General features: G+C 38.3%; 1 protein-coding gene across 9 annotated transcripts in view; it reads right to left on the minus strand.

The window, feature by feature from the left end:
* Positions 1 to 17,940: 17,940 nt before the first annotated feature.
* FER (FER tyrosine kinase) overlaps positions 17,941 to 23,629 on the minus strand; it is a 435,477-nt gene continuing 429,788 nt past the window's right edge. For all 9 annotated transcript variants that reach the window (XR_011505916.1, XM_070517625.1, XM_014843218.3 and 6 more), the window contains 2 exons: positions 22,578 to 22,700; positions 17,941 to 21,109 (listed from right to left, as the gene is read on the minus strand). Coding sequence is in view for 8 of the 9 variants with exons in the window: in XM_070517625.1 (XP_070373726.1) it covers positions 20,967 to 21,109; positions 22,578 to 22,700 (266 nt within the window). In the remaining variant the exon portion in view is untranslated. The remainder of the gene's footprint in view (positions 21,110 to 22,577; positions 22,701 to 23,629) is intronic.

Here is a 23,629-nt window from a genome sequence, read left to right on the forward strand (position 1 = left end):
CAGATTCCCTTAAAACCGTCGTGGGGGCTCCCAAGAAGTGACCCAAAACACTGGGGGAGCTAAATGTCCACCCTAGGCTCTCTTTTCCCAGTGGAGAAACCATAGGCTCTGGGGAGACCTCTCAGAATGGAGCTGCACTGGCCTGGGGGAGGGGCAACGTGGTCAGTGTAGCTGCCCCTCTCACCTGTCTAAGCAGTCTGTCTTGGTCTCTATGGTGCAGGGAGTGCTTCAGCCTCACTCCTGTGTTCTAGGATTCTCTCAGTGGTGTCTCATCCATGAATAGTCATTAGTTGTTCTTATTGTGAGGGGGAGTGAAGTCAGGAATGACCTATGTCATCATTTTGGTGACACCACTCCCTCAGTATAAAGTCTTCTGTGTTGGGCTTTTTTTCACTTAGTAGAAGGCTTTTGCAAGCAGGTTTTTGTGTGGTCTTTTGCCTTCATTTCTAACGGATAAATATCTAGAAGTGGATTTTCTGGGTCATGTGATAGGCATATGTTTACATTTGTAAGAAAAGGCCAAAATGTCTTTTTATGCCATTTTGTGCCCCTGCTAGCAATATATGAGATTTTCAGTCATTCACCATCCTTGCCAGCGGTGGTAATGTCAATCTTTATATATCTTTGCTAGTGGTGATAATGTCAATCTTTATAAGTTTAGTCCTTCTGTTGGCTGTGCAGTGGTATCCCCTTGAGGTTTTAATCTTTATTTACTTGATGACAATATTGGGCATCTTGTTATGTGCTTTTTTTGGTTATTTGTAATTTTTTTCTTTGGTAAATGTTGTTTCAAATTTTTTATTTTCACCCGGGCTATCACTTGTCTTTTTGTTTTATTAAGAGCAATTTTCAAAAAGCAAAATTTTTTAATGTTGAGGAAGTCCAATTTATCGCTGTTTTTCCTCTTATGGTTGTGCTTTGTGTATTCTATTTAAAAATTCTTTGCCTAACTCAAGGTCACAACGATTTTCTCTTGTTGTTTTTTTAGACGTTTTATAATTTTACCTTTTATGTTTAGGTCTATGATCCGCTTAGAGTTAATTTTTATATGGTGAGAGGAAATGGCAAATGTTCATGTTTTGCATAGAGATATTGAGTATTCTAGTACTTTTTGTTGAAAATCAGTTGATCACGTACACTGTATGTGGATCTCTTTTGGAATCACAATTTGTTCCTGTTGATCTATAGGTGTATCTGTATGCAAATACTGTACTGTTTTGATTACTGTAGCTTTACAGTCAATTAAATAGTATAAGTCTTCTTTCTTCTTTTTTAAGATTTTTGGCTATTCTAGGTCAATTGCCCTTACACATCAGTTATAGAATCAACTTGACAATATCTCAAAGTGGCCTGCCGGGGTTTCAATTGGAATTACATCAAATCTACAGATAACCTTGGGAAAATTACTATCTTAACATTGAATCTTTCAATCCACGAACATGATGTCTCTCTCCATTAATTTCTGTTAGCATTAACTTGTCTTTTTTACTGTACAGTTCTTACATAACTTTTGTTCAATTTATCCCTAATATTTCATGCTTTTTGATACTATTATAAATGGTTTTGTGAAATTTCAGTTTTCAATGATTTAGCGCTAGTATATGGAATTAGATTGATTTCGTATGTTGACCTTTTATCCTATGACCTTGCTAAACTCACTTACTGAGTTCTAGTAGCTTTTTTGTAATTCCTTGGGGTATTTTATATGGAGGGTCATGTTGCTGCAAATCAAGATGATTTTACTTTGTTCTTCTCAGATTTTATTGTTTTATTTCTTTTTCTCACATTATTGTACTGGCTATGACCTCCAGTGCAATGGTGAATAAAAACGGTGAGAGTGGATATCCTTGCCTTGTTCCCAATTTTAGGGGCAAAAACATTCATTTTTCAAAAAATCATTAAATATGATAGCTGTAGATTTTTCACAGATACCACTTATCAGTTGAGGATATTCCCTTCTGCTCCTAGTGTGTTGAGAGTTTTTATCATTAGAAGACACTGAATTTTGTCAAATGTGTTTCTGCATCCAGTGAGATGATCAAATGGATTTTATTTTTAGTCTGTTGACATGGTTCATTACTTCTTTTTCTTTGTTGCAACAACTTTGCAGTCCTGAGATAAAATCCGTTTGTTCATGATTTATTATCCTTTTTACATATTGGTATATTTGATTTGCTAATATTTTGTTAAGAGTTTTTGTATCTATGTTCTGGAGTAATATTGGTCTAGAATTTTCTGTTCTTGCAATATCCTCATGTGGTTTTGGTGTTAGTGTGATTCTGGCCCCATAAAATGATTGAGAAATATCTCCTCCTTTCTACATTCTAGAAGAGTGTGTAATATTGTTATTTCTTCCATCAATGTTTGGTAGAATTCAACAGTGAAGCCATCTGGGCTTGCAGTTTTCTTTGTGGGAAGATTTTTAAGATTTTTAATTTAAACTACAAATTCACTTTAATAAATTTGTTGCTATTCAGGTTACCTTTATTCTTGACTGAGCTTTTGTAGTGTGTGTATTTCAAAGAATTTGTTGATTTTAGTAAGTTGGAAAATTTATTGGTATAAAGTTATTAATAAATTTCCTTTTTTCCTTTAAATGCATACAGAGGCAGTGGGGTTGTCCCCCTATTTCATTCCTGATATTGGTCATCTGTATCTCTTTTTTTTCCTTGCTCAACCTGGTAGATCTTTGTTGCTTTTACTGATATTTTCAAGAAATTAGCATTTGGTTTTATTAATTTTTTCTCTTTTGTTTTCCTGTTATCTATTTCATTGAGTTCTGCTCTTTATTATTTCTTTCCTTCTGCTTATTTGGGGCTTAATTTGCTTTTCTTTTTCTGAATTCTTTAGGTCATTAATTTGAAACCTTTCTTCTTTTTTAGTAAAAGCATTGAATGCTATAAATTTCCCTCTAGCAATGCTTTAGATGCATGCCAGAACATTTATTTTACTTTTTCATTTTCGCTGAGTTTAGGGATGGAGTTTTCCCAGCATTCCTGTCCCCACCTGCAGGCAGACCACTTCTACATCCTCTTACTCAGTGTAGGCTCCAGGGCTCAGGGGTTTCCTGCCTCGGAGGCAGACGGTTTTTGTTTCTGATCACAGAAATGTTTAGCATCTAGGGCACGGGCGGGTGTCCTGCCTGTCCTCCAACAGTGGCCAGTTGTGACCTTGTACTTCTGCTGGGCTAGGATTGTGGACTGGCTTCTCCTAGTACTCTAGCTCCACTCTCAAATCTTGGCAGTTTCTTCATGCCTGTGCCACCAAGAAGGACTATCTCAGGTTTCCCACCCTCATGAGCGCGTGGTGGATACCCGTGATGGCCAGTGGGTGCAGATGCCCCTGTGACTGGGCCTCTAAGACTGTGACTCTATCTCACACTTTGCCTTTAATGATTTGTTATAATTTCAGTTTTTTATTTAACTGCTTTTATAGTGGCTGTCTCTTCTTCCTGTGCTCTGCCAAAGCTGAAAAAGTTTGTGTGTCCCATGTCTCCTCAAAGGACTTGTCACTCTGCAATTTACTTTACTTGGCTGTCTTGTGACATCAGCTCTCTGATGGTCTAAAAAATTATGATTTTGTAGATTATTCAGTTTTTTCCTCACTGTTTAGAGTGGGAGTGATATTTTCTTGTGGCTTTCTACACTTTAAGCAGAAGCAGAAGCCTCTAAAATTTTATTTTTGAGATTCATTCATGTTGGTGCTAGTGAATGCAGCTTGTTAATGTTGGCTGCTGTATGGTATTTCACTATAAAGAATATATCACAGTTCATTTTCCATTTTCCTGTTGATGAACATTTCAGGTTTTTTCTCCTAATACAAGCAATGCTATTCTGAACTTTAAATGTCTCCTGGTACACCTGTGCAAGCATTTCACTCAGACATTTACCTAGGAAAGGAATTTGCTGAGTCATTAGGTACATGCCATGACTGTATAAATACTACTTTTTGCTCCACATCTTTACCTATGCTTGGTATTATCCAGATTTTAAATTTTGCCAACCTTGTAGGTATAAAGTTACATGTAATTATAGTTTCGGTTTGCATTTTCCTGATTACTAATGAGGTTTTTTTTCCATATATTTATGGGTCATTCATCTTTCCTCTTTGTGAAATGGGTTCCATTTTTCTTTTGGGCTATTTGTCATTTATTTTTGACCTGTAGGAATCTTTTATATATTGTTGATTATTAATTCTTTGTCAGTTATGTGTATTGTAAATATTGTCTTACAGTTTATGAATTGTCTTTTTACTGTTTTATGGTGTTCTTTAATGAAATGAAGTAGTTAATTTTAATATAGTTGAATTTAGGAATCTTTTCCTATTGTGTCTTGTCTAAGAAGCATTTCCCTGCTCCAAAGTTGTAAAGATATCTCTGATATTTTCTTCTAAAAGTTTTAATGTTTTGCTTTTAAAGTTTTTAATCTAATCTACTTGGTAGGGGCTTTTTTGTACATAGAGAATGAAGTAGAGATTTAATATCATTTTCGCCCACATAGATAACCTCGTCTCCCTGAACCATATAAAGAGCAGCCCATGTCTCTCCCTGGTCTGCTAGACCAACTTTGCAGTGTACCAAGTGTGGGCATTTGGAGTCATTTCCAGTCTCTATTCTGGTCCATTTTTCTATTTGTTTCTCTGTGGTTAATATCATGCCATAGCTTATATTAAGTCTTATCTAATAGGGCATCTCCATCCCTTGTAATCCTTGATTTTTCTTTAGAATGTTTTTGCTATTCTCACCTTTTGTTCTTCACATAAATTTAGAATCATCCTGTTAATTTCTATAAGGATCTCTATTGAATGTTAAATCTCTATTGAACATTAATGTATATTTTGTTGTAGTAAGAAGTAATTTAGAAAATATTGATATTTTTACAATACTGAGTATTCCTTGCCATGAAAAAATATAGGTCTCCATTTATTTAATGATCTTCTTTAATGTTTTGAAAACTTTCTCCATAAAGGGCTTGCAGATCTCTTATAATCTCTTGAGTATTTTGTAGTTTTTATTGCTATTGCAAGAGAATTAAAAAAAATTATTTTTACTCTTTCTTATTCTTTGGTAAAGAAATGTAATTGATCTTTTTTCATGTTGATCTTATATCTAGAAATTTAGCTAAATTCTCTTATCATTATAATAGTTTGTTAGTCTGAGTTTGAAATGTAGACAGTTATATCATTATCAATAACAATTTTTTTTCTTTCCAATGATGACACCATATATTCCTTTTCTTGACTTTGTCTACTAGCGAGGGCCTCCAGTACGAGGTTGAATAGAAACGGGGATAGATGTTCCCTTGTCTTGTCTCTGATTTTAAAATGAATACTTCTGTTTCACCAACGTTTATTGTAGGGTTTTTTTGTAGATTCCTTTATGATTTTAAAGAAGTTGCATTTTTCTCCCCAGTTTACTTAGAGTTTTTGACTGCCTGGCAGAATTTTATGTGCTTTTTCCTATTTTCTCTGTTAATGTGATAAATTACATTAATAAAGTCTTATAAAATTAAACTTCTTCCAGTCTTGGAATAAATCTAATTCAAAAGTGGTACTTTATTTTATTCCTTGCTGGGTTGTTTGCCTTTACCTTGGAGAAGGTTCATCCACATTCATGATGAAGATCAGCTTGTAATTTTCTTATACTTTTCTTGCTCTTTGTTTTCAAAGTTATCTCAGTTCACTGAATGGATTGGAGAGTCTTCTTTCTTTCTTTTTTTTTTTTTTTTTGCTTCTCTCTGGAAGAGTTTGTAAGAAGAAATTATCTGTTCCTTGAAATCTTGACGGAGCCCCTCTAAACCCTATACGTCTAGGTCTGCTATTGTCTTTGTGAGAAGACTTTTATTTTCTTATATATTTATTTTTTAAAATTTTACTTTGAAATAACTGTAAATTTACAAGAGGTTGCAAAGAAATGTAAAGGGAAAACCCATGTATATTTTCCCCAGCCTCCCCCAAGATTTTGACATTGGCACGATCCATAGAGTTTATTCAGATTTCACCAGTTATCTATGCACTCACTCATGTGTTTGTGTGGTTGTAGCTCTATGCAATTTGATCACGTGTGTAGCCTTGTGTAACCACCACTATAATTATGTTAATGAACTGTACCATCATCACAAGACTCCCTTCTGTTACTCCTTTATAGCCACACCCACCCTCTCTCCATCCCTAGCTCCTGGCAATCACTAGCCTATTCTCCATCTCTGGTAGGTTATTTAATGAATGTTACACAAAAGAAATCATGCAGTATGTATCCTTTTGAGATTGGCATTTTTCACTCAGCATAATTTTCTTGAGGTTCATTCAAGTTGTGTGTATTGATAGCTCATTCCTTTTTATTGCTGAGTAGTATTTCATGGTATGGATGTACCACACAGTTTCCTTAGCAATTCACCGATTGAAGAACATTTGGGTAGCTTCCAGTTTTTGGCTATTATGGGAAAAGCTGCTATCAAGTTAATCACACATGGTTAAAAGTTATTTTGAATGCTTCTGTGACCTTTCAAGGTATAATGTAAATGGTTTTAAAGACATAATACTATATCTGCTAACATACTTCTAACATCTTTCTCCTAAGCCTAGGAACTTAATCCTTGATTTTCTAACATCCCTGCAATGGACTGAACCATATTAAAGGGTGTCATTATTAAATTCCTCCAGCTTCATTTAAAATAGTAAAAAACAACCGCCCCAAACAGCTACTGTGAACATTTGCATACAAGTTTATGCATGAAATGAGTCTTCAATTCTCTGGGTTAAATGCAATGGGAAGATTTTAAACTAGTGATTTCAATTCTTTAGTTGTTACAGAATTATTCTGAATGCTATTTCTTCTTGAATTAGCTTTGGCAAGCTATATTTTTCCTAGGAATTTGTCAGTTTTGTTTAAGTTTTGTTTAATATCGTTTGTTTTCAGTTTTATTAGCATAAAGTTCATAGTATTTGCTGATCACCTTTACAATCCCTGCTGCTTCTGTAGTTATTTATATCTACTTTTTCATTCCTAAGATAGTTTATTCTTTTTTTCTCGGTAAATCTCAACAAAGGATGGTTTTAAAGAACCAACTCTTGGCTATGTTGATCCTCTAGAATGTTTTTCTATTTAAGCAATATGTCAAACATGTCAACTTAGGGAAATAAATGAAGAAGCATTTTTATTTTTGTCTTCCACTGTTCCTTTAAAATTTGTCATTAAGGAAAGTCTTCCACTGCTCCTGGATGGAAATTCAGACAAGCCCCATAATTCAGGGTTGCTCAGCCACGGCATTATTGACATTTTGGGCGAAATATTTCTTTAATGTGCTGTGCATTGCAGGATGCCCGCAGCACCCTGGTCTCTACCTACTAGATGCCTGTAGCACTTGCCAGTAGCGACAACCGAAAATGTCTGCAGACATTGGTAAGAGTCCCCTGGGGGACAAAACTGCTTCCAGTTGAGAACCACTGCCATGACTTTTATGTTCAATTTTAGGAACACGAAGTTCTAGAATCACTTTGTTTCTAACCTTTCAAGTTGAATGCTTAGCTCATGAATTTGCAGCCTTTTGCACTTTATAATGTAAATACTCCCTTTTCTTTTTGTGTGGTTTTAGTTGCCAAGAAATTCAGTGAAATTTATTGCCTAATTGCTGTACTGAACAAGTTTCAGGTATTTGGTTTCCTCTCTTTCTCTGCTGTTTATAGTTAGATTTAGTTTTTATTTATAATTTTCCTCTTTTATCTTACATTTAATCTTGTAGATGGCTTCTGGTCTTCCCAAAATGGTACCTGAGGAATACACACTGAAAATACACTAATGATTGTATTCATGGAACATCTGCTTTGGAGTACAAAAACTGGGGGGTTATACTGATATAGGACTCATTTCAAACCATGAAAAAGGGTGCCCACGAGGGAGAAGGAAGAATGGGAGACAACAATGAAACAAAGAAGGGGGGATGGTCTTGTAAATCTGCCGGTCTTCCATTTCTAAGCTTCTATATGCATCAGAGCTTCTATATGCATACATAGGGGAGAGGCTAGATTTAGTCTGATACAAAAAGAAATTCAGGAGTTCACCTGGCTGGGGCAGGTGGCTGCCTGTCCCCTTACTTGATTAAAAGTAATTGTTCAACCATAACAGATGAGATGTTCCCATCTCTGATGGGTATTCCCTGGAAGACTAATGAAGTGTGCAGTTCTGGAAGAGAAAAAGCCTGGTTTCTGGGTTTTTGGCTGGCTGTGCCGGGGCTTCACTGTTCTAAGTCCACAAGACTGAGCCTAATGGGACACCAGTGAGCACAACCTCCCACTTCCCTCATTCCCTCCCTTTCATAAAGCCCATGCATCATAAGCGTGCTCCTTAGAGTCCCATTGTGCTATACTACTGTGTCATAATCATTCCTTGACATTTGGCAGGGGGACACAAGAAGGACTGCAGGCAGAGGGAAGGCCTCCAGGGGCTGCTTGGAAAATTAGCTTGGGATAAAAACCCAACAGGCTTCAATTATTCATTGGCTTTTACCCAGCTCTAGAAGGAAACATTTGGGGGGGGTGTGTGTTTGCAGGAAGGAGAAGATCCTCCTGAATATGAAATAAGACCAAGCCCTACTGACAGGTGGGAGGGGGAGGCCAAAGAGAATAGCCTCTAAGGTTGTCAATACCTCAGCTTCCTGTGACATTTATTTTTCTATTAATCCTTGGCATTTATATTGCTGTGATAGATCAATTAGCCTCTCACAATGTTCTAGTCCATTGACCTTATCATTTAACTGTCCTATGGTGCCATTGTCACCACAGGGAGACTACAAAAGAGACATTTATAATTTTGAATTAACTAGGTCCCGAGCTGGGGAAACTTTACAAGGCTTAGTTTGGATAATCAGCAGCACATTAGATGACTGAACCTTTAGAGATTTTTTCCTTTTTCTTCTCACTTTTGAATTTTGACAACTACACTGTAAAAAGCAAAGGAACAGAAGCCATCCAGTGTAACATGGTGTTCAGGGATCCTAAAGTGACCCTGAGAAGGCTTGGGAGATCACAGAATCTCAAAGCTGGAAGGGGCCTCACTGTAGAGATCACTGTATCAGTCAGGATCCTTGGCTGCAGGCAACAGAACTGGACTACAGATAACTTGGCTAAAGGGAGTTAGCTGGAAGGCCATCAGGAGGCTCCACGGTCAACAGGAGGCTAGAGAATGAGGCTTGGGAATGGAAAGAAACTAAGGGTGCTCTGGAGGGCTAGGGAGCAGGAGTTACGGCAACATTCTCCTGGGAGGAATGCCCTCTGGCTGTTCTCTCTGTCCTTCAAGACTCAGTCCTGGGAGAAAGGATCCAACTGGTAAATAAAGAAGGATATAGATCTTTTGGCTTTTATAGTTGGCAGGCACTATCAGGACCACACCAAATACTGAAGAGGAAATTCCCCTGGAGGAAATCAGGACACTTTTAGGAAGGCGGAGTGGTTGATGGGAAGAAAAAAAAAAAAAAGGGTAGGGAGGGAGAGAAGGAGAAAAGAAAAGCTTTAATACTAGGTAACTTTTTAGCCCAATCTATTTTACAAGTGAGGAAACTGTGGCCTAAATAGTGATTGGCTTGCTCAAGTTTAAATTAGTGAGAGTCCAACCAGAGATGAGAACCTGGGATTCCCAGCTCCTAGCTGGGTGCTTGTTTCGACACCAGATACCTTTGGAAGCAGCGCCAACAGCCTTACTCAGCTGTAATCACGAGTTTGCCCTAAGTGTGGTGTGTTGGTCAGTCCAGTTGTATCAGATTTGAGGAGTTTGAAAAAGCACTTCATTTAGACTCAACTTTTAACTGGAGGAGAAACCATTAAAGCTTTTAATAGAAACCAGTTCTTCCATCCATATCTTTTTGCAAGCAACTTCACCACCGTCTCCCTGAAGAAATCACTAGGTCGAGGTGGTTGTACAGTGAAGTGCAGGACTTGAAATACCACGAGAACTCCAGGGAATTTCAGATGCTGTTCATCCATCCTGGGGAATGGAATTTTAGTCAGATAGCCAACTTTCCTTGGTGATGGATGCCACTGGTCCTAATTAATTGAAGTCAGTAAAAGCACAGGTTGTCTGGGATGCTGAGAACGAAATCAAACCTGCTAGCGATGAGGATGCAACCCCAGACAGACAATTAAGAGCTACGGTGAAAAGGAATTCACCAAGGGCCTAGGAACACACAGCTCCCGTCAGAGGGCTGCAGTAGCAGGGAGGCTGAAGAGGGTTGTAAAGATCCGTTTTGCCCGTCCTAAGAAGCCTGAGGGCTGTCCCACAAACAGTAAACGTGTGGTTCGAGAGGTGGGTGGCTGACTCTTTTAATCCAAGATCAGAGATGAAGACAGGGCTTGGTTTAATGGAGGGAAACCCGTGTAAATAACAGCATGCCTTTTAGAAAGCTTACTGATTTGCTGACTGAAGGGCAAATAGAAGCCCAGTGTCTTGGCTCTGGGACCAACTTGGGCCCAAGGAAGTGCCAGGCGAAGTCGCATGCCCGGAACTGCTGTGCAGCAGCAGCCGCCTTTGGCTTCTCTTCCCAAACATCCCTCTCAGCCACCTTTCTCCCCTAAATCCTCTGTTACATCTAAACAAATCCTGTTATGAAACAACCACCACCAAAAACCCTGGCAAACAGCCAACCGGCACAGAGAAATGGGACTCAAACTACATTTCAGTTTTGATTTCTAAACAGAGGAAGCAGTGATTGTGATGAGGATTTCAGGCTGGTTAATTTTAAAAAACTGCAGATGAGAAGCAGGCTCTGAGGACTGGAATTTGCTTGCTCTTTGAGAGATATTTGCATTTGTGAAGGAAGAGGGGATGACCTTGTAGGGACCTGAAATTGGCCACCCCAGGATATGTCTCTTTGGCATCGGGATTGTTTTGGGCTGATTGCTTTGAATAAACTGGGACAGGGAGGGAGGCTCTGGGGAATGGAACTTGCCCTTGTTGGGACACATTTACATTTGTAAGGTAAATCTCTATCTGTAAAAGGTGCCTCCCTCTCTGTACCAGGAAGAAGAAGAGAGATGACCTTGTCCCTAGAAACTCTTAATGGGGAAGGCAAGAACTTAAGTTGGTTGCTGTCTGGCAATCTCATGTAACTGATTTAGGGTGGTGGCTTCTAACTTTTCTAACCTTTACTTAATCCGATTTGATTCTTGTCTAAAAGTCATGGGATCACCCAATGACCAGACCCCACCCGCACTGATACCATTTTAACTTTTTTTCATATTCTTTCCTTTGTCTTGTAAAGAGATAACTCACATACCTATGCCTTAAATTTAGCTCTAACCCTCAACTTGGGGCAGCAGCAGCAGCAGCTCTGACTGCCCGTGGGTCCTGTCCCCACGCACCAGCTCTGCCTGCCCATGGGCCCTGTCCCCATGCTATTCTATTCTCTAAATAAAAGAGCACTACTGCCAGATCTTAAGAAATCTTTCTTTTGACTCCTCGGCTCACCGACCCCGCATCAATTGGACTATAAGCAACACACACCCATTAGCATCAGAACTCATAAGCTTAATTACAGAGAAAGTGAAGGCTAATAATTTTTTTGCACTGTTACATCCCTAGGAGGCCAGTTACCATGGAAATTTCTCCTTCCTTTTCTTCTACTTAGAACATATTTACACAGAATAGGAAGAGAAATATAAATACGAAGGAAAGATTAAGTAAGACAAGGCACAGTTTGCTACAAATATTTTACATTTATTATAAGAATACAGTAAAAAAAGGTTCTGCAACCCTATGAGTGGTAATTGGAAGAGAAAAAGAGGCTATTTAAAAATGGTCTAAGTTTACAAAAATGATGAAATCATGTTTTTAAAAAAGTAGTAAACAACTTAAAAGCATGCTACAATGTTAGCCAAAGTTCAAAATGTGTTTCTTTCTTCTGAATGTAAAAACTAACAAATAAATAAGTGTTAAATACAGATCTGAGTTAAACATGGTAAAAGACAGACGACTAACTGCTTTATACATTTAGCTCTCATTCATTTTCAGACTTGTTTACAAAGCCAGATAAACTCACCAAAGGCCTTGTTTGTATGTTTTACACGTGAACTTTTTATAAGAAGCACCCTATTTCCAGTGTTTCTTTTATCCACTTCACAAATACATTATTTTAAAACAATGAGAAAGATTTAAAGGTGCTTTAACCTGACAACATTGGCACTAAAAGGAAACTTTGTAAACCACAGGGATGCTTTGCTCAAAACGATCCTTGCAGATGGTACTTCTACACCATGGAGGGTAGAGGGCAGGCCCCTCCCACTCCATCATCCCAAACCCATCTTCTATCAAAGGGAAGAGGAAGCAACCAGACAATCACATTTCTAGAACCACTCACTGTGGGCCTGTGCCAGGACGATGGCAGTGCCTTAGGCGAGCGGGCTGCGCAGTCAAATGGCATGGGCACCATTTGTACATCTTATCTTCGCTTTCAATTTGCTTGGGTTCCTGAAGAAGTAGGGGCTGTTCTTGGGACTTTGACAACTTGATTTTATTCCCCTGCCTTTATCTGGCTTGTCCTAATCTTATGTGATTGTATGGCTATGACTTCAGAGAGTTCCAATCTTTTAGAGTAGTGACCAGACCAAACCAAGAAAAACACACATAAAGAAAACCATAACACAAAGTCAGCAGAATTCACACCATCACCAACTCCCACTATATTCACGTTGATTAATTAGGCCATCTAATTTAATATATTTAAGCATAAATATAAAATCTATAGATGTCTGACTGACAAAGCTGTTTCAGTGAGAAATCTCAATGCTCTGTGTGGGAAAACGATGAATAGAAATGGTCTGTGAAAAGTGTGCTCCTGGCCAATGATCCACAGAGAGACTGATTATGTCACAGGATGGTACCGGGTACCGCCATTGCACACAGTGAAGTGAAATGTTCAAGTGACAGGCAGTTTCATATTTTTGGACACTTTGGTCATGAATTTGGAATAACCAAGGCTTCCCCCGTCCCCATTCCCTTGTATCTTTGATTTTGATGTGATGCTCAGAACCTATACCTGGGATTGGATTTACAATCATAGGATTATAAAATAAACTTATCATGGGGAATCAGGCGAACCTTGTAGAACCAATCTCTTTGACACGAAAGCCAAAATAGTAAATTCCATTAAAACATGTATATTTTCTGTACATTGTAAGTGTGAAAGGCCTAGCATTTAAGGAGGAATTATGGTAAAGTTCACTTCTGTTGGAATTGGTCTTCTGCTTGCAGCTGAAGCAAAGCAATTCAGACTGGCAGGGGAGGGTCTCCACAGCATCCTACAGTCTAAACATAAGAACTGCTGTACTTTGGGTTAGGAGAAACCATTCACAGTCATATTAAGCATGGCTCTGGGCACCATGCCCTCTGCATTTGCTAACAACTGTCTGGCATATCTTAGGAGCAGGCAGGCATGTTTATGTGCACCAAGTCAAATTATTTATAAAAGGAAAATTCCCACATAATAGGGTATTTTGCCCCCCCCCCCCATTTCATGTTTAAAAATTAACAAAAGCAGAGATTAGTGAGCTGGCAAAGACTGCCAGGATGGTCCTTTTGCCTGGGATCTTAGTAATAATGGAGTCCAGATTCCCTTTCAGCTCTTACGATTCTGAATCCAGGGTACTCAGAAATTGAGGCCCCCATTGTGAGGCAGGGGAAAAATTTAGTTTTTTGTTTCATAAAGATTGTTCAGGAAACTCAAAAGAAGACTCCAGGTTGTACAATTTGACAAGAGCTACATAAAGAAAATATTAGTAATAGTTTGGACGCATACACTTCACTTTTCATACTCAGACTTTTCCTGCTCCAATGTGGAAATTGGGATTTCTTTTTTTATGGCCATCTTACACTTATCTTGTGTTGTTCAAAACACTGATATTTCCCATTGACATCTGTCCTATGCTTTCAAAATGTTTTATCACCTGTGACCAGATGAATTGCCTAGATGGTTATAGTTTTTGCAAGGGTGTTTGAACACATAGGGATGACGTGGTTTCTGTTGTCTGCTTTGATGGTTGAAATGTGGTTTCTTAGGATGTCATTTTAAAATCTGTTTTGGATAGCATCTAGAATGTGCTTTTCTGAAATTAAAGACGTTCTTAGCAAATAGGAGAAAGGTATGACGTTTGGCTTTTTAGGAAAGGGACTGCTTTGCGAGAACTGTAGGTAGAGCTGATGGTTTAACACAATGGGGGTACTGAGTCTACATATCTAGGTAGATTGGTTTATTTTGAACTTAAGGCTTCATATTTGCTATCCTCTTTTCTGAAGTTACAGAAAAACTCTTTAATTTGCACAGCTGAAATACTTTTAGACATGTACTGACAAAAGGAGTGTGAAGGAAACACAAAAAATATTGGCATAGAAGAGTGGAATGGAAAAACTGAAGATGTCGAGGGGTTTAAGGTAGTGTTTTAATATTTCTTTGGAGGTAGGTAACCTAATGAGCTTACTCAGCTAAGTCAACAGGCTGCTTCCCTGGACACACTGCCTCACAGTGGTCTTTCTATCCTGGGAAATCTCCCAAGAGCCTCTATTGATAGTGCCACTTATCAAACACATCTGCCACTTAATCGTCCTGTCTCCGCCAAAAGACTTCAACTAGGCCTTGTTTGCATTCTCAGCTGCCTCTACCACAGCCTCTCACATGGTGGATGTGCAGCTGGCCTCAGTAAATGGAAGCCTGGGAGCTCCCTACAGGGCAGGGGCCTCCTGAGCACCTGAGGAGAAGCTCTTTGGCCTAGGCCAATTATGACATTTTCTGATAAAAGCTAATGATAAAGGTTTTTCTGTTTTGGTAAAGTAAGGATTAAGAATCTGAACATGAGAAAAGCAAATACTAACCAGAAGTAAAAAACACAAAAACAAAGAACAGAAAAACTAACACCCAACCTGGTTCCCTGCACCTGACATGGCAGATCTTCAAGAAAAGCTTCCTGAATGAATAAAGCTGAGGGAAAATGTATTACAAAATTCTGCTACCAGGGTCATTACTATCACTTAGAACATTTTATTACTTTGTAGAACACTCAATTAGTTAACTGCTAGCCTCAATGGTAAAGTTTGGGAGGATAGTTTAGAAATTCAAGATTTGAATCTTTTTAAAGTAAGTCCTAAATATTCTTGTTTTGGGGCTCGTACAAGCTTGCTGGCAAGGAGGAAGCTATATCTGTCTTCATGTTGCAAGCACAGACACCTGCAAGATATCTTTTCTTTAATAAAATAAAACGTAGGAGCTTGCACAGCCATTTTCCTCCGATGCTGGCTGTCCTACGGCTTAGGGAGTGGGCTGAACCACTGCCATGTTGGCAGCCTTACAGAAAGACCGAGCAGGGTAATTCTCATTCAACAGTGGCTACCTCCTGAGATTAGAGGGAGCGTAAAGAAAATCAAATCAATATCCAATTCAACGTCCTCTAAGAAATGTTGTAGAGACTTGAGAGGCATGTAATATTTAATAACATGCAGCAGGAAGCTCCTCAAAACCCCCTTTGAGGATTAGCTTTTCCTGACTGACACCGCATTTCTTTGTAGGAAGGTTAGCCCTTGCGTCACTCTGCGTTGGTACTGTGTTCTTGCCCTTCATGTCCTTCAGCCTTCCTTGTTGGATGTCTCTTTCTCTGCCTTCCATGTCTAACCTTAGCCATGCTGCACTTTGACTGGCTTTAAGATGTTTCCAATTCCTTTCCCTCAAATGGTACTAGTATAAAGACAAGGAACCATGGCTATATAATTGGTGTTTTCCTACTTTCCTGCTGAATTCCATGTTTCCCCAGAGAACAGCTCATCACAGTAAGGTCCCTCTGGGGTTAACTCTAGGAGCCAATTAGTTAATATTAGTCAAAGGAGAAACAGGGCTAATCTAAGTGTGCTCTCATTTAGGAGACTAGCCCAGGGTGAGTCCCATCACAACCAGAGATTTCTAGTAAGGTATGAACAATCAGTGACCTTAGTTTAAGAAATAGTAACTAGAACTAATGCAAATGTAAAGAGACTTTCAGTAGTCTCTTTTAAAAGCCTAAACACATATGACCAAACTCATTAGTTGGCCGGACAATGAATATAAGTGTCATCCAGCACAGCACCATCTCTGAGCCAGGGGTATAAAATGCTCGAAGTGCAAGGGAGAGGTGTGTGGTTTGCTCCCACTAAGGCCCACACACTGGCATGTGACCTCTTTTTTGCTTCTTTTGGCTCCAATATCTTTTTAATCTTCTATAGGAAAGGATCTGGCCTGGTGGCACTGTTCTCAGGTTTTCTAGTGACATTGTTCAAGTCTTTATCCCACTTTAATTATTCCACACTCTCTGCAGGGGCTCTATCATCCTGCCTTAAAATCACTGGTTCTTTCCTCCTCTGGCTTTGTGGATGCCTGCTCAGCTCCTTATTAACAGGCACACTGAAACCTATGCTCGTTACTTCTCTGCAGTTTAAAGTGACTAGGAATTTAGTACAGCAGGACTTTCTACCACCCAAGAGTCTCAGCTCTTATTAGGCAGCTAAGCGAGTCTTAATGTCTACACTTAACAATTCAGAATTTAATCTTTGAATCCTTATGAGGCAGTAGGATGGTTTTCAAGGGGTAATAAATATTTCCTTAAATTATGACTAAGATACATAGTTTATACATCTTCTGTATTATAACATTATTTTTTAAAGGAGAATTTTATGGGACTCTAAGACTGTACCATATCTCCTTCAAGTAGGTAATCCTGGTGCATGAAATCTTGACTTTCTTAATCAGAGTATTTTCTTTTGCAAAAATTAATATGTAGTTCTGGATTCTCCCAAATAATATAGTATTCAGACTTGATATGAAACTAATCAAAACAGAGAAAAATAAATAATAAAATATTTAATAAAAAAATTTCTGGTATATATAAGCAAATCAGAGTTAGTAATAAAAGAGGTAACACTTTATTTTAACGGCAAACTTTCATGCTAACTTACTAGTATAATGGAAATGTAATATAAACTCATTTCATATAAAATCTTTGTTCCCATTTAATTAACATATTAATACATAAAGAAAATGTCTTTTTCAATTGTCTGCCCCTTTGTTGCTCTGGATATTTTGCATTAGTCTCTATTTTGTGTTGGAGCTCTGACCTCCTAAATACAAAACTCAGCCTTTCCATGACTGAGAACAGTGCTTATGGACAATCAATTCTGTTGATAAGAAACATCTAAAGTATCAATGGTTTGATCAAGGGAGTGTGTGTACAAAGAAGAGGGCTGAGGCAAACAAACTTTTCAGAAAATATCAATTAATCTTACTTCAAAGGGTACAAGGCCACAAAACAGTGTACCCAGAGTATACTAAGTAAGGTTTTCAGGTACTTTTAAAATCTGATGACTCACAAGAATGAATTCTAAAGCAGAGTGACTGACACATCTCTGAATGACAGCAACATATGATCTAGACATGTATTTTTGCATTCTACTTTTTATCTTTACACCACTACGAGGTCCTCAGTGTGTGACATATATTGTAATTAAAACACTTTCTTCTTGACACAATTTCACACCAGTATTGTGAAGCCATAGTTATTTTGGTGGTATTAGCCAAACTTTATATAAAACTGTATGGCAAAACTGAAACATGAGTATAACATAGACAAGAAAACCATACTGTGGTTTAAAGGAAATTAAGACTATTTAAATGACTAAACATTTTCTTTTCTTTTAAAAACAACACTCAAATGAAAAACAATTGTAAATTGTACACTGAAAAATAGCTAATACAATTAGGCTCATGTTCTATACTGATGTGGTAAGATGTTTCAATAATATTGTATTTGTGATAAAATGGTGAATTATGGATGAAGAACTTTATTGCAAAATCAAATTTTGGAGATAAAAGAGAAATGTTTACATGAGACCATTACTAGGAACCTAGAGGCAGGATGGGCTACTGAAATAAAGCCTCTGAATTTGAAAGTTTAAACAAAACTTGTTAATCCTTTATTATTATTTTCCTGTAAAAGAAAGAATATGCTGGCTTTGGGAAGTAACCTTAGATTACATGGAATACAAAATTAATTTTAGGTTTCACATGTTGGAAATAAACGTTAATTTGACATTAAAAGATGTCTTTCCTTGAAAAATGATGAACTACCTAAATATCTCTTGTAAAGACTCCTTGGTGATTCAAGATAGAAAAATGCAGGTGAGAGTCAGACTGCCTGGGTTTACCTGCCCCTGACTCCATATTGATAAATTTAAGGAATTATGGCAGGAACTGTATAGGATTGATATATGCAACTCTTGGAAAATCCATTAACAGCACAAAGATTTGTGACCTGGCTTAATTACATTCAGACCAGTGGCAATTTTGGTTACAACTGTTTTCTTACTAAACAAGCCATAGGATTTTGTATATTTCTGAAGCCTTCTTTCCCTACATTAACTTGCAAATTCAGAACAGTATTTATATGTGTGCTTTTTGGGTATGGATTAGCCTCCTAAAATACATAATTCCAATAATTATCAGTGACAGAAGGGATGAATAAATTATGCTTCAAGCACAACAAAATTAACAGTAAAAAATGGTTTGCGTAAGTTTTCCTTAATGCACGTGCCTATATTAAATTTAACATTCTATACAACTGCTATGATCCTGAAAGACTCCCAGTGACTTATTAATCCTGAACTATACAACTGCCTGCTTTGGGACAAAGAATAAAACAGAATTTAAATGCTGCAGATGTCACGATGTTTTGAAAAGCTTCTTTAATTTAAGCACAGAGTTATGATGTGAATTGCAAATTCTAACAGCCTGGATGAGTGAAATATCAATGCCATGTTCATTCTTTACACGAGAATGAAAAGATTAAGCTTCAGGTCTTGTTCACAAAATTAAAGCCCAAACCATCATTTTCTCTCCTTGCTGAGAGCTTAGCATTGAGGCTGCTAAGTGATGGGAGGCTGTTTTCTTTAAACAAAGAATATTACGGAGAGATTCATTTGGAGATATTAATAAAGAGTGGAAATGTTGCCATCTTATTCTTATTTTTGCAGGCTGGCAAGTGTCTGAAGACCCTAGCACTTAATCTTAATTCATGAGTCCATGCTTTGATTTATCACAATATATGCCATCAAAAGAAGGTTCCATTTATTTACAATATTTGACAGAAGGGAAACAATGCTGATTAAAAAAAAGTTGCTCTGTATATTGCAATATATTTTTGAGAGCAAGTTTATCATGCTTTCATTCTAGTCTGGATGTAATGCTCATTAAATGTGTACAAAACTTGCAAGGAGATTGAAATGATAGACACAAGCCATTTTTCTCTTTATTTTCATCCTCTATATTCTTTAAAGTACTGGGTCTGAGTCCTGTGCAATGATATTTATAGGCAGCAAACAGTTGGAGAGGGCAGGAGGAATTTTCTATCCCATAAGCTCTCGCAATGATGTAGACCAAATAATCACTAAGGTGCTATTTATCTGGACACAGGCCTGAACACTTAATAAAAGCTCCCAAGCCACATTTACCCCTGAGCATGACCATCTCTTACACACATATTTATCCTGAGAGGCAACTATATACAGAACATGGGGTAAGTTCCCTGGATGGTTAAGATTCAGCTCAACAGTTTTAACTCTGTGTTACATATTATTCATATGAAGCGTCTCCAGAACTGTGCTTGCAGACCTGTCAGCTAATGATAGGGATTTCCAGGCAGCAGTATGAGGGTAAAGGAAAGGGAGAGGGGAAATAGGAGGGCTGTCCCTATGTCCTTCTCCTCAATAATGCTCATCTGACTTCTCAACCGTTTACTCCTTTCACACCTGCCTTGCTTCTTGGTAGTGTGCGTATGTGTGTGTGCACACGTGCACGTGTACACACATGAATGTGTTTATGAACTAGGATCATGACATTATGACAGCTCTGAAAACTGGCAGAAATGAAGGGAATTAAATTCTGGGGTATCTCCGCTGAAGGGAAGATACTTAACCAAAAGTATCCTGTTATTTCTATGGACTTGTGCTTTGCAGTTTCTTCAAAAAAACCGTGTTGCCATTAAGAAGGCTCTATCTACGAACTCCTGAAAACATTTCTTAAAACCTTTCTCGTGAATTCAGATCATAAAATAAAAAGGGTGTGTGTGTGTGTGCGTGTGTGTGTGTGTAAAGGGATAACTCTGATGAGAAAGCAGATTTTATACTTTCTGTTTTTTCTCCTCTCTGATCACTACTTTAGCTGCTCCGTCCTCCAGACCACTCTCCTGTTCATACTGACTTCTTGCGGTCACAGCTCTCTAAAACATCCTTTAAAAGCTGTTGCCTCAACTCTAAGGGTGTGCTCTCTGAGGACATTTCATGCATCATTTTCTGATGCCCCGACCAAGGAGGAGGGAAATAACAGCCTTACTAACAATAAAGGATGTGATGATTCTCACACTGTGCTTATTATTTCTAGAAAGAAAGAAAAGAAAAACCCTAGGAGGCCCAAATAATTCCCAATATAAAATGATGTTTACAAAAGTGACCTTGCCTTGGCAGAGCAGAAAGCCAACTTTGGTTGGAATGTGTCCTGCAAACACGGCATTACCAATGCAGCATATAGCACCGACTGAATAGGGTCTGTGGCATAGGACAGCAGCCCATGAACTGTGCCTGAAGTAGAAACCTCGGAGAAACATTAGTGGTCCTGGTGTGAAAAGGAGAGATGTGTCACCTCTCATTTAGAGCTGTGCTTTTCTATGTACAACGGCCTGAAATGGCAGGCTTGCTGTGGTGAGCTAAACAAGCCCTTGGCAGGACTGTCTGTTTCTTGAATGCACTTGCCTTTGACTTTTTTTTTTAAAGTGGCACATACTTTAAAAAACAGTTAATAAAAAAAATAACCTTAGAAGACTGTTGCAGGTAACGTGGTATAAACTCATTGTTAACGAGAAGAACACTATCACTCTGCTAGAGGACCGAGTCCTGAAGGCTGTTTGCGCTTCTGTCACTATGTGATTTTCTTCTTGATGACAGTGAGCTCTTTCTGCAGTTCACCGAACTTGGGGCGGTTTTCAGGTTTATAATCCCAACATTTCATCATAATTTTAAAAACGTCCTCTGGACAATGCTGAGGGGCTGACATTCGGTATCCTGAAGACCCAAGAAGAGAACAGAGAATTTAGAACGGAGATAAGATACAAATGTTCACACAAAGCATTACACGGTTTGTAAATTTTGGTATCTTATGTTCTACATGGAACAGGAACAAAACATCTATTTCAGGGTGAACTGATTTTTTTTTTTCCTACAAGTGACACAGAATTCAATATTACAGAGCCATAGAATTACCTTCTAGTTCAAATAACCCATTTTTTTGTTTGTTACAAAATCTGATGTAAGATACACCACATACAAATGTATAACATCACATAAAAATGCATATTTTAGTTGCTCTAAGTATTTGCTTTTAGAATTTGCTTTTAGATGCTGTGGGAAGAGTTTTAAAAATCATCTCTACAACCCAGGTTTTTGAAGATGAAGAAAGGATGAGGATTTTATAAACAGTAATTTAAAGTTAAATAAAAATGAATATGAGTTATATTCCTCTACAGTCTGAGAAGATCCTTATCTCTTTATTTTTAAGATTGGCACCTGAGCTAACATCTGTTGCCAATCTTTCTTTTTTTCTTCTTCTTCTCCCCAAAGGCCCCCAGTACATAGTTGTATATTCTAGTTGTAGGTCCTTCTCGTTGTGCTATGTGGGATGCCGCCTCAGCATGGCCTGATGAGCTGTGCCACGTCCACGTCCAGGATCCAAACTGGTGAAACCTTGGGCTGCCCAAGCGGAGGGTGTGAACTTAACCACTCGGCCATGGGTCGGCCCCAAGATTCTTATCCTTAATTCAAAGTTGTCTGGTGGTGTTCCAGCAGTGTGCTGGGTAGTGTGTAAGTGCCTGTGTGTTTGCCTCAGGAAGTAAAATGTCTGTGAGGGATAGAGGAAGGTAGAAACGAGCTAGAAAGTCATCCTCCTACATCTGCGCCCCTCCTGAGGGGCCTGACGCTGTGGCACTGCCACTTTTTCAAAAGCATTCTTTCAGGTGAAAGCCGTGGGCTACACAACTGCATGCTCGGGTGGCACCATCACCCACTTATTCCAATCTCTGGTCTGGGAACACCATCGGGTATCTTCAGAAGTGTTATAAAATTCTCCAAAACTCTTGCTGAAGTCTAACCACATTTCAATTTGCAGTAATATTAATGGTGTTTATTTGGTATAAAATAAAAAATAGGAGGTTGAGGAATACTACCCTGTTACCCTTGAAGACAGTGAATGGCACAACCTTGACGATGTCATGCGAGGCAGAGGGAGTGGAAGAAAAGCCGATAGCACTCTATTTTTAAAGTGTTAGAATCTTTTAGTTTTCCTTTGTTTGTTGGTTTTTCTTGTATAAGAGCCACACCATCCATGCAGTTCAAAAGCAGATTTATCAACACCTCTGCTCTCTATTTACAAACCCAACCAGTATGTACCTTCCTCTCCCCAGGAAAGCTGCAGACACAGCGTCAGCTACCCCTGGAGGCAGGAGGAGAACACTACTACCCCATGTCTTTGGCTCACCTCTTTCCACTTGCTCCCGTGCTTGCTGATTTGTCATTCCAGGGTACGGGCAGACCCCTAAGCTGAAGGTCTCCCAGAGGAGGATGCCAAAGCTCCACACGTCACTCTCAGAACTGTATCTTCCTGGAGGGTGAACGACACCGTAACCAGAGGATAAGCAGGTGAGCATTTCCGGTTATGTATGTCTATGTCAGTCACATATTAACATAGTTAAACTTACCAAATGAACTCAATAACTAGTGATCTTATTCTCTTCACTAGTTTTACTTTCCAGGACTAGTAATACTACCTATTTAATGAACAGTCTTCAGGCTGCTAGTTTAACCAAACCAGCTCCCAAATCACTTTCCCCTACCACAAACAATTTTCAGGCAGCACACAAGCTTACTTTCCCTGTGCTATCTAAATGAGATGAATGGTTTACATAAAAAAGATATAAATTTGTACACATCAATGCCTAGGAGATTAAATAAGTTGGATTTCTGCAAATTTGTCTTCTGCCTGCATCATTTTCCTTCCACTAAAATTACAAACAAACCTAAAGCAATAAGGAAAGTTTCTTAACTTCAATTTTTTTACTCATCACTGTTTACAGATATTCTCACATGCTTAAAGGTCTCATTTTCTCCACTGATAGTTTCATTTACGGAAAGTACATTTTTCTGTGTGTTTTGAATAGAGTAGAAATTAACATAGCTGGATGATAAAAACAACTTCTTTAAATTACATGGTGCCTTGTTTTGTCAAAATATCTTGGTGCACCTGTTTTACTGAGCTACATAAGCTACGCCCTTAGGGTTTTTTTCAGTCGCCTTCTAGAGAAGCACAGAGATAAAAGCCAACATAAGGTACCTTATGGAAATGGATGTGAAACCAAGGAGGAGAAGCAGAAACATTCTTTCCAATTTTCAAGAGGCTAAGAATTTCTAAAACTTTCTCAACGTATTTATATTTTTCTTTTAATTTTATAGATAGGGCATATACTGTCATAACTAAACTCTATTTGCAGTGATGCCAAAGATTTCTTAAATGATTTCATTTCTATTCCCCTT

Source organism: Equus asinus, chromosome 9 (assembly GCF_041296235.1).
Source record: "Equus asinus isolate D_3611 breed Donkey chromosome 9, EquAss-T2T_v2, whole genome shotgun sequence".
Classification (NCBI taxonomy): Eukaryota; Metazoa; Chordata; class Mammalia; order Perissodactyla; family Equidae; genus Equus; species Equus asinus.